Genomic DNA, 16380 nt, shown 5'->3' with positions numbered 1-16380 from the left:
CCTATCCCATGCACACTGTTCTAGGGATGGAACCCAAGGCCTTGGTGCTACTGGGTGGTCTTCCTTGAGCCCCCCCCCCCCCGCAGGTTATTCAGAGACAGGCTAGCCTAAATCGTCCAATCTTCCCACAGAACGCCAAGTGTCTGTGGTGCTGGAAGTGACCCAGGCTTCATCAGCTGGGCCAGGTCTCTGCACGCTGACCTCTAGTCAGAAAGTCCAGCAGTTGCTTTTTTGCAAGTATTTCTTAAATTCCCCCACTTTGGTTTTTTACTATTTTGCAGCAAACAAGTTCCTTTTGGGAGGGACAAGTCACCTATCTGGGGCAGTTATGGCTCTTGAGTCCCCGTGGCTCTTTGCTCACAGTATCCTTGAATGTAATCTATTTAAACTGGGGTGCCCCTATGGCAGTGTTGTGACACGTCTCCTCAGGACTTGACAGGCTGAGGCACGATATTTCTTGTTCAGAGGCAGGTCTGAATATATAGCTCAAGCTGGCTGTAAACTCATAGCAAACACGTGCCTTGCTGAACTCTAGTGATGAGTCAGGGTTCAGGGTCAGAGAACCGAGGCCCCTAGGGCACACTCAGCAACACACAGAAAAGTCATCGTATGGTAGTGATCAGAGACGCCACTAGCCATGGCACCATGCACAGCACACCTCCCAGCTCACATTTAACTAAACTCAGCTGCCAGCAGCTTTTGGATGGATTGTGAAACTGGTTTCAGACTGCACGAGGAACTTGGGCTTTATACATGCCCAAGACGCTGGTTCCACACCCAGCACTGAGTTTTAGTGATGTGCTTGGAAAAGATGTGTCAAGTTTGATTTCTACTACGAGGCTGGAGAGCACCCCTCGGCTCCAGCATGAACCGTCCCCGCCCCAGCCCCAGCTGCGTCTCATCCTGGTTAGGCAGTCTCACTGGCACAGTTGTTGAGCTCTGCTCACAGTGGCCACCGCCGCCAGCATCAACAACAGCATCTTGCCTGCTCGTCCGCAGCTAACACTGGTTTTCCAACTGCCAAGGAGCTCGAGGAAGAGTCTGAACATGCGCACTGAACTTAAGGGTAGGCCATTTCGCGCCCCACCCCCAGTCTGTGCATGCGCACCTGGTATGAAGGCCCCATCAGGATCTTTTGGACCTGCGCAACAAAATACCCGAAAAGGGCCCAATGGGTCTACGCAGAGGCAAGTGGAAGGGGAGCGCATGAGCAATATGGAGGAAGAGCATGCACATGTTGAATACCCAGGCTACCAGCTCCGTAAGTCAGATTCATGAGCATGCACGAATGAATTTGAGGATGTCTGCATAGAATGTGCATTCCGACAGGCAGTTGTGCAACCAGGGCTTTGGGCATGCATAAAATCTACCAGCTGCTTTAACAGAACTTGAGTATGCTCACGGGGTCGCTTGGGATGCTCCCTAGAAGCTTCAGTGTTTTCGTAAGTGCCCTATGGATGTCTGTCCACACAGGCGTCGTCAAGCATGCACGCGTGCGCAGGGCCTGCCATGTGGCAACTAGAAAGAGAGGCCAAATCTCTCCTCCACAGGTGAAGATGGTGGAACCCGTTGCTGTGTATCATCAGTGCACAAGAATAAGAAATTTTTAAAGCAGGGGTGCTCTGTACCAGCCTCATCCCATCCTACCCCTTCAAGACCCACGGCTCTGGTCCCCCACCTTTCAAAGCCCCGCCCTTTGAGTCGTCCTTCGATCCCGCCCGCTCCAAGTCATTCTTCCTCCGGGGTTCTAAGACGCGTCTGCCTTTTTTGTCCACCTCCTCCAAAAACACTCTCTAGAACGGCCTCCGTCGAGCCCTGCCCCCATCTCGGCCTACTGCAAGCCCCGCCCCGGACCACGCCCCCACCCTACGTCTTCCCTTCCCAGCCTCTCGTCGGCTCGCCTGGCCACGCCCACATCCTCCAAGGTCCGCCCCCGCCGTGGACCACGGCCCCAACTCCTCCAAGCCCGGCTCCCAGCCTGAAGCACGCGCGCGTCGTCACGTGTGCAGCCGGAGGACGCGCGGAGATGACGTGGGCGCGGTGCGCCTTCAGTATGGCCGTTCCATGGCGGCGAGCACAGGCTACGTGCGGCTGTGGGCCGCTGCGCGGTGTTGGGCGCTGCGGCGGCCGCTGCTGGCCGTTACTGGAGGCCCCGTCCCGAGTGCGTACGGATCGTGGTTGCGCCGAGGCCGGCGCGTCTGCGACACATCGGCTCCCTGGGCGCTCGGCGGCCGCGTCCCCGCGGCCGCGGGTCAGTGGCGGGGGCTATGGGACGCGGGCGGCCGCGGTGGCGGCGGCGGCGGCGGCGGCGACGAGACCTCCGAGAGCGGCACGGAGGACGGGGCCGCGGCGGGCAGCGGGGACGGCCCGGTCGTCACGGCCCTCGCGCCCATGACCGTCCCGGATGTGTTTCCGCACCTGCCGCTCATCGCCATCACCCGCAACCCGGTATTCCCGCGCTTTATCAAGATCGTGGAGGTAAAGAGAGCGCCGCGCCCGGCCCTCAGCACTCGAGAGTCTGAGCCAGGAGGATGCCAGAGTCCCTGGTGGCTCGTTTGGACATTCTCCTCTATTCGGTTCCTTCAGTACCTGAGACAGTGGGCTTGGTTCCGTGAATCTAGGACCCCCGGTGATAGAAATCCCAGGCCGACTAGCAGCAGACTATAGTTCTTTTCCTTCCATCCTGGCGAACATTTTATACCACCTTCTGAGCCTCCCTTGTGCAATCGTCTGTTGTTTATTGAGAGAGTCTATGTATCTTCTGTCTTGAGACAGGGTCTCGTGTAGCCCAAGCCAGCAAGTGTCTTAAGTTTTTACTCCGTTAGTTACTTTGTATCAGGCATAGTTGTGAGATACAAAGTTTCAGGCCTTGGAGCCCTTTTTCTAGGAGTAGGAGAAAGCGGGAATGACTGACATTTGAGAGGCATACCAAAGGAAGAAGAAAAGGACAGCATTTCAGCAGTGTCCCTGACATCCACCTCATATCCACGCTGAAGAAGAAAGTAAGAACAGCCTTTACCTAAAAGAGGAAAATTCCAGTGCAGGAAGCTGATCCCAGCTGAGCCTTGAGGCAGGGAGAGAGAGTAGGATGATGAAATCACCCGAAAGCAGAGACATTTAAAAGTAGGGAATTTCCTAATCAGCTGCCTACCCCACTGCCTTTATGTTTTATTTTTCTCCTTTTAAACTTGGAAATTAGAGTCCAGGGAGGCCAGTGGTTATCAGTTAACCTAGTACCAAGGTTATACAATGAGTCATTTCCATACCCACCCCACAAACTCCCCTCAGCAGCGTAGATGTGGGGAGACTCAGAGGTCACTCCTCCATCTACCTCCTCTCCCATGTTTCCAGGGCCCTTCATTCATGTTGCCTATTTGGTAGAAGGACACACACACTTTCCAGCCAACCCTGTAAGGTGACATGGCACCGTTACCTATCTGCAGGTTGCTCCCGATGGCCTTTTTTTCCCTCATCTGGGAAGTGGACATAATAGACACTCCTCGAGCTGCGGTGGAAGTCACACATAGGCCTGTGTGCCGGCTTTTTTGTTTTGGTTGAGGCAGGATCCCATGTGTCCTAGGCTAACCTCGAACTTGCTATATAGTTGAAGTTGGCCTTGAGCTCCTGGTCCTCCGGCCTCTCCACCACCCCGGCCGTGGGGTCACAGGTGTCCTCATAGTCCCCTGAGGGACTGAGTAATGAGCCTCTGTGGTCCCAGACACATGCCTGGAAGGTTCTGATCCTGCAGGACTGCCCTGGAGGCCCCTTCTGGATTTCCTTTACTCCTGCCACACACAGCTAGCCATCAAGGGCATGGCCTTGAGACACTGGCACCGTGGCTTTCTGATGTCATCACCACATAAATGACCAGCCATCAGCTTCCATCAGAGAACTACAGCTGGCTCCTGGGAGCCAGTGAATGGATCTGTTAGCAAGACTCTGCTTTCACGTCTGCAGCTGCCAGGCTTAAGGGCTCTCCTCAGCCGGGGATTGTACAGGGGTGGCTTGGGCTGCCAGGGTTCTGGGTGCAATGCTCACTTAGTGTGAATGAGATGATGGCCCCAGCATCACACAAACAACATGTCATCCCAGTGCTCAGGTGGAAGGAGGAGCATCGGTGGCTCAGAGTTACTCTTGGCTACATGAGCCACTGTTTTAGTTACCATCTATTGCTGTGAGGAGACACTGTGACCAAGGCAACTTAAAGTATTTAATCAGCAGCTTGCTTACAGTTTAATATGGTAGTTTGTGAGCATCACGGTGGCAAAGGTGCTGGCAGGCAGGCATAGCATTGGAACTGTGACCGAGAACTTGCTTCTGATCCACAAGTTGCAGGCAGAGAGAGACAGCCTGGCATGGGCTTTTGAAACCTCAAAGCCTACCCCCAGTGGCAGACAGCCAACAAAGGCCACACCTCCCAAGCCTTCATAAACAGTTCCTGTGACTGAGACCAAACATTCAAATATGTGAGCCTGTGGGCCCATTCTCATTCAAATACCACACACCCTATCTCAAACAACAAAAACCCACCTAAACTGGAAGTGGGTGGTGCTGACTGTCTAATCCCTGCACAGTGGAGGATGGATTAAGGATTGTCACGAGTTCAAGCCAACCTGTACTCTTATCGAGAGACCCTGTCTTAGACAAACAAGAGCCCCACACAGATGAAGGGTGTTGGGACCCCCCCCCCCCCAGCCTTACTATATCAGAAACTTGTCCCTGTACATCCTGAACTAAAGCAAGAGGATCGCCTTGAGTTCCAAATTAGTGTCAGCTCTCTGGTGTGTGCTAAACTACGGAGTGACGGTGGGGCAACGGCTCAGGTGACAGCTATCCTCAGAGGTGTGTGTGTTTACATTGAGTTTATGTGTATGAGTATTTTGCATATACAGGCACGTGTGTGCTTAGTGCCTGTAGAGTTCAAAAGAGTGTCGGGTTCCTTGAAACTTGAGTCAGGGATGATTGGGAACCTCTATGGTTCTGAGAGTTGAACTCAAGCCACCCCTCCAGCCCCACTGCTTCTGTTTTTTGTTGGAATGGTTTCTCTGCAGCCCTGGCTGTCCTGGACCTCGCGCTGTATACCAGGCTGGCCTTGAACTCAGAGAGGTCTCCCTGTCTCTGCTGGGCACCATGACAGCTGCTAAGGGGTGGGAGGAGTCAGTCACTGAGATCAGGGTAACTAGGAAGTGGTGCTCAAAGCTGGAAGGAAGCTACCAGACTCCACGGCCTCCTACCTCAGCTCCATGGTGTGACGGTGGACCTGTGGCTTTGCAGTAAGCATTTTTGCCAGTGGCCGTGACTGGTGCTTACTCATTCTCCTGCAGGTTAAAAATAAGAAGCTGGTTGAGCTCCTGAGGAGGAAAGTCCGCCTGGCACAGCCCTATGTTGGTGTCTTCCTGAAGAGAGATGACAAGTAAGTTTTTCCTGCATAAGACTGTTGTTTGAACTTTCAAATTGAGCTAAAAGGATCCAAGGGCAGGACCAAGAGCCCAAAACACTGCCATTTCTTGGCTTTAGAGTCCCCCAGGGAGGGGCTGGGCCATGGCTTAGTCAGGAGCATTTACCTAGCACGTAGAAGGCTCTTTTCCAACGCTGTAGACATGAAAGCAGGCCATCCACCCATGAATCTAGTTCTCAGCCTCAGAGTGGGAACTGTAACAGGGGAGACGGAGATAGTGAGGTGCTCCACCCAGGAAAGACTACTGCTGAGCTTGAAGGAGCAGGCAGATGCTTCGGGTGTCTCTCATAACTCCTACCCGAGCCGCCCCACTGCACAAGGTGCTGTGGCCCCGCCAATTTTGTCTTTGTGTTCTGTCTCCCTCAGCAATGAGTCGGATGTGGTAGAGAGCCTGGATGAAATCTACCACACGGGAACGTTTGCTCAGATCCATGAGATGCAGGACCTTGGAGACAAGCTACGCATGATCGTCACAGGCCACAGAAGGTATGGAGTCACAGTCAGGGTGAGCTAAGATGTGCCCTTCAGCGTGCACAGAAGTGATTGTGGCCAACAGCTCTCCCTGACTCAGGTGGTTGCAAGCATTTACTACCACTGGTCAAGAGAAAATGCCGAAGGCCATAGCATTTTGTCCCTTGCCGCAACTCCAAGAAGCCCAGAGGTCTCGAGTGTAGTGTTTTTGTTAGTGAGCCCCAGTATTTGTGATGCTTTTCAGTTTGCCTTGTTTTGTTAGATTTTCCCCCCATTTTTTGAAAACCCTAGGGCCACAGGGCCTTTGAACACACAGCCCTGTCCTGGCTCAACCTGGGCTCATCGGTCTGCCTGTTTGCAGGATTCACATCAGCCGGCAGCTGGAGGTGGAACCCGAGGGGCCAGAGCCAGAGTCCGAGAACAAGCAGAAGTCCCGGAGGAAGCTGAAGCGAGGCAAGAAGGAGGCCGAGGATGAGTCTGCAGCCAAGCCCCAGCTAGAGCTGCTGCCTGAGGCCTCTACTGACACCCCCAAAGAGGTGCTCATGGTGGAGGTTGAGAACGTGGCCCATGAAGACTTCCAGGTCACAGAGGAAGTGAAGGTAAGCCATTTGCCATGCTGTGAACCTTGAGCAACAGTCACCTGAAATGACCTGCACAGACAGTGGGGTGGGTGCAGGACTGGACTGGCCCTTTGTTCGTAGAGAAGGCAGGATTTGAACCCATGCACCCCAACTCAGTCTTCCAGCGCTCTGTAGAGCACCCACCTCACAGCTCAGGAGCTGGTTCATGAAGCAGGGAACAAGTGAGCTACGGCCATTATGACCCCAAACTGAAGCTTTCCTGCCTTGCTCAAGGTCCCCATGGGTAGGACAGTTAGATGACCCCAAGCCCGGAGTGTGTCCTGGAGTCTGTGTAGTGCTGTCACTGCTGGCAGGTGGGACTTGTGCGGCCTCTTCTAGGGACTGTGACTATTGGTTGTGGTTGATCGGAGCTATGGGCAAGATGCCTCTGGGCTGGGCTCCGTGGGTGGATGCTGGAATTCCTTGTGATGTCTGCTGTGGGCTGGGGCTGTGTGGAGAGAGGAGGCTTCATGGGATTGGCGGCGGCCTGGGAGAATCATTCTGTTTAATGGAACATATTTAAAGTTAGAGCAATGTCTCCATGCTGGTGGCACTATGCCAGCCTTCCTGTTGAGATGTGCGGTGCCGTGGGCCCCAGAGACACAGCTGTGTGGGAAGGTGCTCCCTTGTGCTGGTCTCCTCTACAAAGGGGAGTTCAGCTGGGGGTGTTGTCCTGCCTGGCTGTGATCTCAGTACTGTGAGGCTGAGGCAGGAGGATGGCTGGTGTTGGATGCCAGCCTAGGTCATAGAGTAAGGCCCTGCCTCAACAACAGAAAGCAAAAGCCCTGGAAAACATGTGGAGTGGGGGCAGTAGCCTGACCATCTGGAGCAGTGCTTGCTTAAGCCCCCGGTCACCATGGGTGGGCCCTTGGATTTATTTTCTAGTTCTTTGTTTTGTTTTTATGTTTACCCTTCTGAGGGTAGAGTGCATATGGAAGTCAGACAGGCTTGGGAGTCTAGGAGTTGGATTTGTACCATATGGAACCCATGGATGGCACTTGGGCCATCATGCTTGGTGGCCAGAGCCTTTATGCTCTGAGCCATCTCACTGGCCCTGGTTTACTCCTGTTGTTGCTGATGACCTTGGTTTCTACTCTGTTGTCCTCGGGGTGGTCCTGGGGGCCCCCCTTCTGCCGTCTTGTGACTGCCATGGTCCCTGCTTGCCAGGCCCTGACTGCGGAGATTGTGAAGACCATTCGGGATATCATCGCCCTGAACCCTCTGTACAGGTCAGTGTTTGAGGGCCGGGCTGGGTGGGGACTACCACATGGTGCCTGCTCTCTGCCCCCACTGCAGCACACTGGCAAAGCTAGCTGTCACTGAAGCTTGGCTGTGTGTGTGGTGGAGGAGGTGTCTAAGGCACAGCTTCTCTGTCCCTACAGGGAGTCAGTATTGCAGATGATGCAGGCAGGCCAGCGTGTGGTGGACAACCCCATCTACCTAAGCGACATGGGTGCTGCGCTTACAGGGGCAGAGTCCCATGAGCTGCAGGATGTTCTGGAGGAGACCAATGTGAGTGTGCATGTCAGGACAGTCCCTGTGCCAAGCAAGCTCGTCCCCAGCTGGGGCTCACGTGGGTGCTTGTCCCGTACCACCAGTGCTACTGCTCCCAGACAATCCCACTGTCCCGTTTGCAGATCCTTAAGCGGCTCTACAAAGCCCTGTCACTCTTGAAGAAGGAGTTTGAGTTGAGCAAGCTTCAGCAACGCCTGGGCCGAGAGGTGACGGGAAGGGGAGGTGAAGGGATGCGTCCTGCCTCAAATTCTGACTTAGGGTTCTCTGTAAACAGGCTGACCCAGAACCTTACACTTAACACAGTCCCCTTGTCACAGCTCCAGTGTGCTGGGACGTTAGGCATGTGCTCGTCTTCATTTGCTGTAGCACAGGCTCCCCTCCTGGGGCAGGGCTGCAGCTCAGCGAACATAGCATAAACCTGTAGTAGGAGGCCCTACCCAGGGAACTCCCGAAATAACCACACAGAAACTATATTATTTAAATCACTGCTTGGCCAATCACATAAACATATTGCTAGCTAGCTCTTATATTTAGAATTAACCCATTCCCATTATTTTATATTTTAACATGAAGCTTGTGGCCTCCCTGCAAGGTTACAGCTGGCAGCTCGCATCTTTCCCCTCTGGTGGCTACATTGCATCTCACGACTCTGCCTTCTTTCTCCCAGCATTCAGTTTAGTTTTCCCCACCTAGCTCTACTCTGCCCTATCACAGGCCAAGCCAGCTTCTTTATTCATTAACCAACAAAGCAAACACATATTAACATATTAACAACCAAAGCAACACATACATATACAGAAGGATTTCCCACATCATAAGCCAGGCAAGATGACGGCAGGATGGTCAGGAGTTCAGAGCCATCCTTAGCTATATAAGGAGTTTTGAGGCCAGTCTGGGCTACATGACCTGCTTCAAAATCAAAAACTAAGAGAATGCAGGTTTAACTCATGGGTAGTTTGGTGTGTGTGGTTGGCTGTGTCTGGCCATTACAGCAGAGGTCCACGCAGAAAGCAATTCCACGTCTGGGTGCCCTGTGACACTCTATGTGGAAGACTGTAAGGGAAGCATGCTGTACACCCAGCCCAGGGGATTCTGTGGAGGGGCCCTGCCCCGCCTTGCTCGAGCTCTACCTGCCACAGGTGGAAGAGAAGATCAAGCAGACGCACAGGAAGTACCTGCTGCAGGAGCAGCTCAAGATCATCAAGAAGGAACTAGGGCTGGAGAAGGATGACAAAGACGCTATCGAGGAGAAGTTCCGAGAGCGCCTCAAGGAGCTCATGGTCCCCAAGCATGTAATGGACGTGGTGGATGAGGAGCTGAGCAAGCTAGCCCTGCTGGACAACCACTCCTCTGAGTTCAAGTGAGTCCCCACTGCCATGGCCCTAGGCCACCCCTGCATGCTGTGCCACGAGATCCTGGGGTGGGCATGCTGCTGTGCAGGCTGCTGGGAATCTAAATGGCCTCTGGGCCCAGGCCTGCGCTGTCTGTGCCTCTGGCTCTGCCTGCAGTGGCCCAGGAAGCAAGCATGTGGTGGACCAGCACAGTCTGAGCGCAGCCCAGCACTTTTGCTTCTGCCTGCTGATATGGGTCCATGTCTAGACTCTCTTCTGCCGGGCTCAGTGGGTGGCACTGGTCCCTAGTGGTTCAGGCAACTCCACATTGACTCTTGTGTCAGTCTGAGCTGAAATCTTGGCGTGAGGATGCTATACCCCTGAAGTACAGCCCTCCCTCTGGATCACTGAGCGGGCCTGCCCTCAGCTTCTTCTCTGAGCCATACTCATCCCTGTTGCCCCTCAGTTGTCGTGTCCCCCATGGGTGGTGAGCATCCTTCCTGTGGTCCCTGGGGCATCTGCTCACAGTGCTTTGTCCCTGCAGTGTCACCCGCAACTACCTGGACTGGCTGACATCCATCCCCTGGGGCCGGCAAAGTGATGAGAACCTTGACCTGGGTCGGGCCCAGGCTGTGCTGGAGGAGGACCACTACGGCATGGAGGACGTGAAGAAGCGCGTCCTGGTAAGTCCCACAGCATTCGCACCACCACTGCTGAGGACAAGCTGCCTCTTTTTGTCTTTAAGTCCTTCCATCGGAAACCAACCAGCTACCCACTAGGGCTCAGGATGTCCCTAGTGGATGGACAGAAGAAGCCTGGTGTACTAGGTGTGCAGTACCTAGGGGGCTCTTGTGACAGACTGTGGAGAAGGGATCCTCATGTGTGTGCAGTCACAGCTCCCCTTAGCCCAGCCTGATACCTCATAGGCATTGGGCCCTGACTCTGGAGGCCTGCACCCTGTGCACTGAGTCTCCTTGACCTCCGCAGGAGTTCATCGCTGTGAGCCAACTCCGAGGCTCCACTCAGGGCAAGATCCTATGCTTCCACGGGCCGCCAGGTGTGGGCAAGACCAGCATCGCACGTTCCATCGCCCGTGCCCTAGGCCGTGAATACTTCCGTTTCAGTGTTGGTGGTATGACAGATGTGGCTGAAATCAAGGGGCACAGGTAGGTAGGCTGGGCCTGGCACCTACCTGACTGGACAAGCAGTGTGACCCAGGCCGCAGCCTGCTCCTGCTCACTGTGGGAAGATGGAGGTTTGCACTGGGTAGGGCAGAGTATTCCAGGCTAGGGTGAACAGAGGTACGCAGAGGCAGGAGGTAGCTAGTTGTTGGCCGGTCTCAACTTTGTTTTTTGAGGTGGTGTTATTATGTAGCCTTTTCTGTGTCGGAGTTGGAACTCCCTATGTAGACCAGATTGCCCTTGAATTCACAGATCCTCCTACCTCCTTCTCCTGAGTCTAGGATTAAAGATGTATGCCACCACACCTGAAACTTTTTTTTAAAGGGCACCTAACTCTGCATTGAGTGTGGAAGCCCTGAGGTGGGGAGCAGTCAGCTGCAGGAGCACAGGCGGCACAGGAGCCTGGCAGCCTTTGAGTTAAGTGCTGAGACCAAGCTGACACAAGTGGCTGGTGGCAGAGCCAGGTGGCCTTTCATAGGCCTATGGTTGCTCCAGGTCCCTAGCATAGGGCAGATCAGTGTGGCTGGAAGAAGCCGAGAGGAAGCGGGCTTGGCGGGCAGAGGCGGGCAGGCAGTGCAGAAGCTAGCTTGGATAGAACATGGCACGCACCCCCTCTGCCAGCCTGGATGTGTGCAGCCTTTCCTTGGGAAACTAAAGGATCTTGTCACAATAGTAAAGCACCCCTTTCTGCCCAAAACTCCCGGCCCTTCAGGTCCTGCACAGTCCCAGTCATGGGTCCCCTCGCTGCTCCAACTTACCAGGCTCTGTCCCTCACAGCCTGCTCTAGCTTGTTTGCTCAGTGCCACTGTCATCTTTCATGCCCTGCAGTGGCACTCTGCCATCCCTGCTCCCGAGCTCGCTCAGGCCCTTGTTTATCCTGTCCTGCCTGCCTTGCTGAGCCTTGGGCCTGAGTGTGGCTTTCACGCTGCACCAGCTGTCCCCGTCAAGATTCAGCCTGGACGGCCATCCCCCACCTAATTCAGCTACTAAGGAAATGAATGGACTGAGCATGTTGCCAGATACTGGCTGGAGGAAGAGAATTGGGGTGAACTGTGTGAGACCAAGAGCTGCCTCCAAGTGGGCCATGTGGTGGTGGCTTGCTGACCCACACCGAGTGTGGCCTCCCCACAGGCGCACCTACGTTGGGGCCATGCCTGGGAAAATCATCCAGTGTTTGAAGAAGACCAAGACAGAGAACCCGCTGGTGCTGATTGATGAGGTGGGGCAGACTCTGGGGACAGAAGGATCAGGCCATGCGAAGCCCAGCACGTGATGGGGGAGCTGGGCATGGTCCCATGGTCCTGCCTTCCTCATGCAGGTGGACAAGATTGGCCGAGGCTACCAAGGGGACCCATCATCAGCACTGCTGGAGTTGCTGGACCCTGAGCAGAATGCCAACTTCCTGGACCACTACCTGGATGTGCCGGTGGACCTGTCCAAGGTGAGTGCTGACTAATGTGCTCTGTGTAGGGGCTGCGGGAGCTGTGTGCACCAGCTTCCAGCACTCCGTGCCCCTTGTCACTAGGTGCTGTTCATCTGCACGGCCAATGTCACTGACACCATCCCAGAGCCACTGAGGGACCGCATGGAGATGATCAATGTGTCAGGCTATGTAGCACAGGAGAAGCTGGCCATCGCCGAGGTAGGCAGAGCCCGTGGGCTGGAGGGGCACAAGATCAGATCAGGTTCTCAGTTCCCAGTGCTTGTCAGGCACCAGGCAGAGGTCTCGGGCCACACTTCCCCTCCATGCCGGGCTGGGACCCCCCCTATGGAGCTGTTCAGCCTGTGGCACCTCACTGCTTCTGAGGTGCAGGGCTGAGTATCTGAAGGCTTGGGTGTGTGGGAGCAGCATGGGACCCTGGAGTGCCTCACCCATATAGTGAATGGGGGCAGTAGGCATTGCTGACAGCTGCTCCCCACAGCGGTACCTGGTGCCACAGGCCCGTGCCTTGTGCGGCCTGGACGAGAACAAGGCCCAGCTGTCTGCTGCGGTGCTCACTCTGCTCATCAAGCAGTACTGCAGGGAGAGTGGTGTTCGCAATCTGCAGAAGCAGGTGGAGAAGGTGAGTCCCTCTAGCCGCATGCCTGCCACAGGCCCCTCAGCACAAGCCTCACCACACCTCCACTCTGTAGGTGCTGCGCAAAGCAGCCTACAAGATAGTCAGTGGGGAGGCAGAGACGGTACAGGTGACGCCAGAGAACCTGCAGGACTTCGTGGGGAAACCCGTGTTCACCGTGGAGCGCATGTACGACGTCACACCTGCTGGTGTGGTCATGGGCTTGGCCTGGACTGCCATGGGTGAGCACCCCACGCCGCGCCATTGCTGCTGCTCGGACTGACCGCACAAGCGTATGCTGCTAGTGCAGAGAAGCAAGTGTTAGCACATAGTCCCCTCTCCTCTCCTAGGAGGCTCCACTTTGTTTGTGGAAACGTCTTTGAGGAGGCCCCTGCTCAGGGGCAGCAGGGAGGACAAGGATGGCAGCCTAGAGGTGACAGGCCAGCTGGGGGATGTGATGAAGGAGAGTGCCCGCATCGCCTACACGTTTGCCCGTGCCTTCCTGATGGAGCAGGACCCGGACAATGAATTCCTGGTCACCTCCCACATCCACCTGCATGTGCCTGAGGTAGGAAGGACCCTGTCTGGTTAGCACCTTACCCCGAAACCCACCAGCTCCTCTCACTGCCTGCCTCTCTGCAGGGTGCTACCCCTAAGGATGGCCCCAGCGCGGGCTGCACCATCGTGACAGCGCTCCTGTCTCTAGCCCTGGGACAGCCTGTGTTGCAGAACCTGGCCATGACGGGGGAGGTCTCCCTCACCGGCAAAGTGCTGCCCGTGGGCGGCATCAAAGAGAAAACAATAGCGGTGAGTGCCCGTGCTGCACCCTCAGTCACCTGGGGAGCTCAGTCAAAGACCCTGCTGACTGACTGTCCCCCGCAGGCCAAGCGCGCAGGTGTGACCTGCATCGTCCTGCCGGCCGAGAACAGAAAGGACTTTTCGGACTTGGCCCCGTTCATCACTGAGGGCCTGGAGGTGCACTTCGTGGAGCACTACCGCGACATCTTCCGCATCGCCTTCCCGCTGTGCGAGCAGCGCCAAGCGCGGGTCGTGGAGCGGTGACCCGGGACTGACTTTGTAATCATGGGGTGGCGGAGCCACGAGTACAGCTGTAGAATCATGAATAAAGAGCCTATTTCCAGAGCCGAGCCAAGTCACTGCGCAGCCGCAAACACACGCATGCACACACATGATCTGCGCCACAGCAATGTTTATTGAGAACGGGGAGGGGATCAGTCCTTCTTGGCCGCCGCCTTCCTCATGGCCGCCAGCACGTTGCTCAGCTCCTCCCGCTTCCTCTTGGCGCGTATGTGCGTGCCCACCTGTGGGGAGTCGCGCGTCAGCTGGGCGGGCACCCGCAGCCAGGGCCGCCCCCGCCCGCCCGCCGGTGCCCCGCGCCGCCTACCCGCTTCTTGATGAACTTGAGCGCGCGCTTGTCCTTGGACACCTTGAGCAGCTCCATGGCGCGCCGCTCGTAGGGCGCGAAGCCGCACACCTCCCGGATCATGTCCCGCACGAACTTGGTGTGCTTTGTGAGGCGCTGCGGGGACCCCGGAACGAGCTCAGCGACGCGGCAGCCACCCCGCGGCCCCGACCCCTCCTCCCCAGCCGCACTCATCCCGAGCCCCGCACTCTCCCCAGCCGCGGCCCCGGAGCCCGCACTCACCCCGCGCCGCCGGCTGTGCCTCGGCTGGCTTACGTTCTTCGTCACCTTGTGGCCCTTGTTGAGGCCCACGGCCATGGGGTAGCGCAGGGCCATGGCTGCGGGACGACACGGCGGCTGAGACCGGCCCCTCGGCCCGCCCACCCCCCGACGCGCCCCGCGCGGCCCGGTAGCCCCGATGGCGGCGGATGCCCACCGACGAGCTCCACATACCTGCTGCTCTCCGATGGCGGCCACGACAGGAAGGACGGCGTCGCGCGGAACCCTGGGATATCTGCCCCTCGATCGCCGCTGCGGCCAGAGAGGCAGATGCGCCGCGGGCGCCCTCTAGTGGCCGGAGGCTCCGCGGCCACTGTGAGCATGTGCAGCCCGCTGGGCGAGCCAGGCTTTAGGCGGTCCTTCCTTTAGGCGGGGAGTTCGAACTCGAAACTTGCCTATTGCTAGCTGTTGAAGCGAGTTACTCTGTGACAGTAAAAAAACAAAACAAAACAAAAAACAAACAAAAACAGCTTAAAGTTCTTATTATTGACTAGAGACATGGCGCAGAGGTTTAAGAGTACTTGATATCCTTCCAAAGGACATGGGTCCAATCCTTTTTTTGTTTATTTTTGTTTTGTTTTTTGAGACAGGGTTTCTCTGTAGCTTTGGATCCTGTCCTGGAACTAGCTCTAGTAGACCAGGCTGGCCTCGAACTCACAGAGATCCGCCTGCCGAGTGCTGGGATTAAAGGCGTGCGACACCACGGCCTGGTCTGGGTCCAATTCTAAGTATCCACAAGGCAAAACCAAACAAACAAAAACTGGGCGGTGTGAGGCAGAGATAAGCGGATCCCTGAGTTTGAGGTCAACCTGGCCTACAGAGTGAGTTCCAGGACAGGCAGGACTGTTTCACAGAGAAACCCTGTCTCGAAAAACAACTTTTTTTTTTTTTTTTTTTTAAATATCCGGCGGTGCAGAAGACAGGGAATCTCTAAATTCAAGGCCAATCTGGTCTAAAAAGCGAGTTCCAGAATAGCCAGGCCTACACAGAAACCCTACCTCGAAGAAACAAACTAAATAAAAATTAAAATATATAATTTTCATATATAGGTGTTTTGCCTGCATGTGTGTCTGTGAACCACGTGGGTGCACATTCATTAGCCATTGGAGAGTCAGCTCCCAGAGCTGCTGTCACTATTAAAAAACATCTATTTAGGGATTGGGAGAAGCCTAATCCACCGGACACTTGCGGAGGTCGGAGGTCAGTTTACGAGGGTCTGCTTGCTCTGGTCTACAAGGGCTCCGGAATCGAACCCAGGTCGTTTTACTAACCCCATAAGCACCCTTCGTGGAAGTTTTGCGCCCCCTGGTGGCCCGGGATTGTAACCGCGGGTAACCAAAGGTCTAGACTCAAAGGCTGTGTTGTGTCCCTCCTCTTTCGCCTTCCTCGCTCCCTTTTCACTTTGATGTAGGGTCTCGCGGAGCCCAGGCTATCCCAAATACCAGGCTTCTGGCTTCCCTGCTAGTGACAGGTATGCACCGCATCCATTTTATGTGGATCAAGTGCTCTGGCAGCTGAAGGGTACCCCCAGCCTCCTCTTTGGGCTCACCCTCCCACACTCCACGCTCTGCCAGCCTGAGGAATTTGAACGACAGAATCCGGGCTGTGTCCAACCCTGCTGGTCCACAGTGGACGGATGAGTGGCTCCTGGCAGGTGTCATAGGTACCAGTGGCCACACTGGGAGTCGAGATAGTGGGCAAACTCTTGAATACAACGACTTGAAGGAATTAACGGCCACCACCTGAACCCTGCTGTGCACAAGGCTGCTCTAACTCTGGAACGTGCAGAGAGCAAAGCTAGTCAGCAGAGCAGACCTCAAGCTGGAGAGGGAGTGGGAGGAGCCGACACGGAGGGGCGGGACCAGGGTGTAGTACAACCTCAAGGTGGAGCCAAGGTAGGAGGGCGTGGTCGTCAGCTGAGGCCTGCCTGGGTACCAGGAGGCCCGGACCCTAGGGTGGGTTTGACCCTAGGGCGGCTCAGGCAGGTCCAACGTGGAGAGGGGCGGGGCCTAGAACACAGGTGCTGGAGCGCGGGGAGAAGCCGA

At 55.7% G+C, this 16380-nt stretch overlaps 2 protein-coding genes across 2 annotated transcripts; one reads left to right on the top strand and one right to left on the bottom strand.

The window, feature by feature from the left end:
- Window positions 1-2064: 2064 nt before the first annotated feature.
- Window positions 2065-13776, top strand: Lonp1 (lon peptidase 1, mitochondrial). Its single transcript, XM_038311626.1, has 18 exons — window positions 2065-2478; window positions 5325-5413; window positions 5825-5944; window positions 6291-6528; window positions 7717-7778; window positions 7932-8061; window positions 8187-8270; window positions 9204-9424; window positions 9940-10078; window positions 10383-10561; window positions 11708-11795; window positions 11895-12017; window positions 12102-12218; window positions 12499-12639; window positions 12710-12875; window positions 12984-13201; window positions 13276-13440; window positions 13516-13776. The coding sequence occupies exons 1-18, from the start codon at window positions 2065-2067 to the stop codon at window positions 13693-13695; spliced, it is 2874 nt and encodes a 957-aa protein (XP_038167554.1). The 3' UTR covers window positions 13696-13776.
- Window positions 13777-13826: 50 nt separating this feature from the next.
- Window positions 13827-14575, bottom strand: Rpl36 (ribosomal protein L36). The gene is made up of 4 exons (XM_038314709.2): window positions 14510-14575; window positions 14300-14394; window positions 14039-14173; window positions 13827-13955 (listed from the first exon to the last, which is right to left on the bottom strand). Exons 2-4 carry the CDS (start codon window positions 14390-14392, stop codon window positions 13866-13868), a joined length of 318 nt encoding a protein of 105 aa, XP_038170637.1. The 5' UTR covers window positions 14393-14394; window positions 14510-14575; the 3' UTR covers window positions 13827-13865.
- Between the last annotated feature and the right edge of the window lie 1805 nt (window positions 14576-16380).

Source organism: Arvicola amphibius, chromosome 1 (genome assembly GCF_903992535.2).
Source record: "Arvicola amphibius chromosome 1, mArvAmp1.2, whole genome shotgun sequence".
Lineage (NCBI taxonomy): Eukaryota > Metazoa > Chordata > Mammalia > Rodentia > Cricetidae > Arvicola > Arvicola amphibius.
The sequence above is the reverse complement of the archived record's forward strand: the minus strand, read 5'-3'. Positions and strand labels throughout refer to the sequence as shown.

Bases quoted from the DNA above. Each gene is read 5' to 3' on its own strand.
- Lonp1 (XM_038311626.1), top strand. From the start codon at position 2,065: ATGGCGGCGAGCACAGGCTACGTGCGGCTGTGGGCCGCTGCGCGGTGT. The intron at 8,271-9,203 runs GTGACGGGAAGG...TACCTGCCACAG, and splicing joins AGCAACGCCTGGGCCGAGAG to GTGGAAGAGAAGATCAAGCA. The intron at 12,640-12,709 runs GTGAGTCCCTCT...TCCACTCTGTAG, and splicing joins TGCAGAAGCAGGTGGAGAAG to GTGCTGCGCAAAGCAGCCTA.
- Rpl36 (XM_038314709.2), bottom strand. From the start codon at position 14,392: ATGGCCCTGCGCTACCCCATGGCCGTGGGCCTCAACAAGGGCCACAAG. The intron at 14,174-14,299 runs GTGAGTGCGGGC...GGGTCCCCGCAG, and splicing joins GGCACAGCCGGCGGCGCGGG to CGCCTCACAAAGCACACCAA. The intron at 13,956-14,038 runs GTAGGCGGCGCG...GACTCCCCACAG, and splicing joins TCAAGTTCATCAAGAAGCGG to GTGGGCACGCACATACGCGC.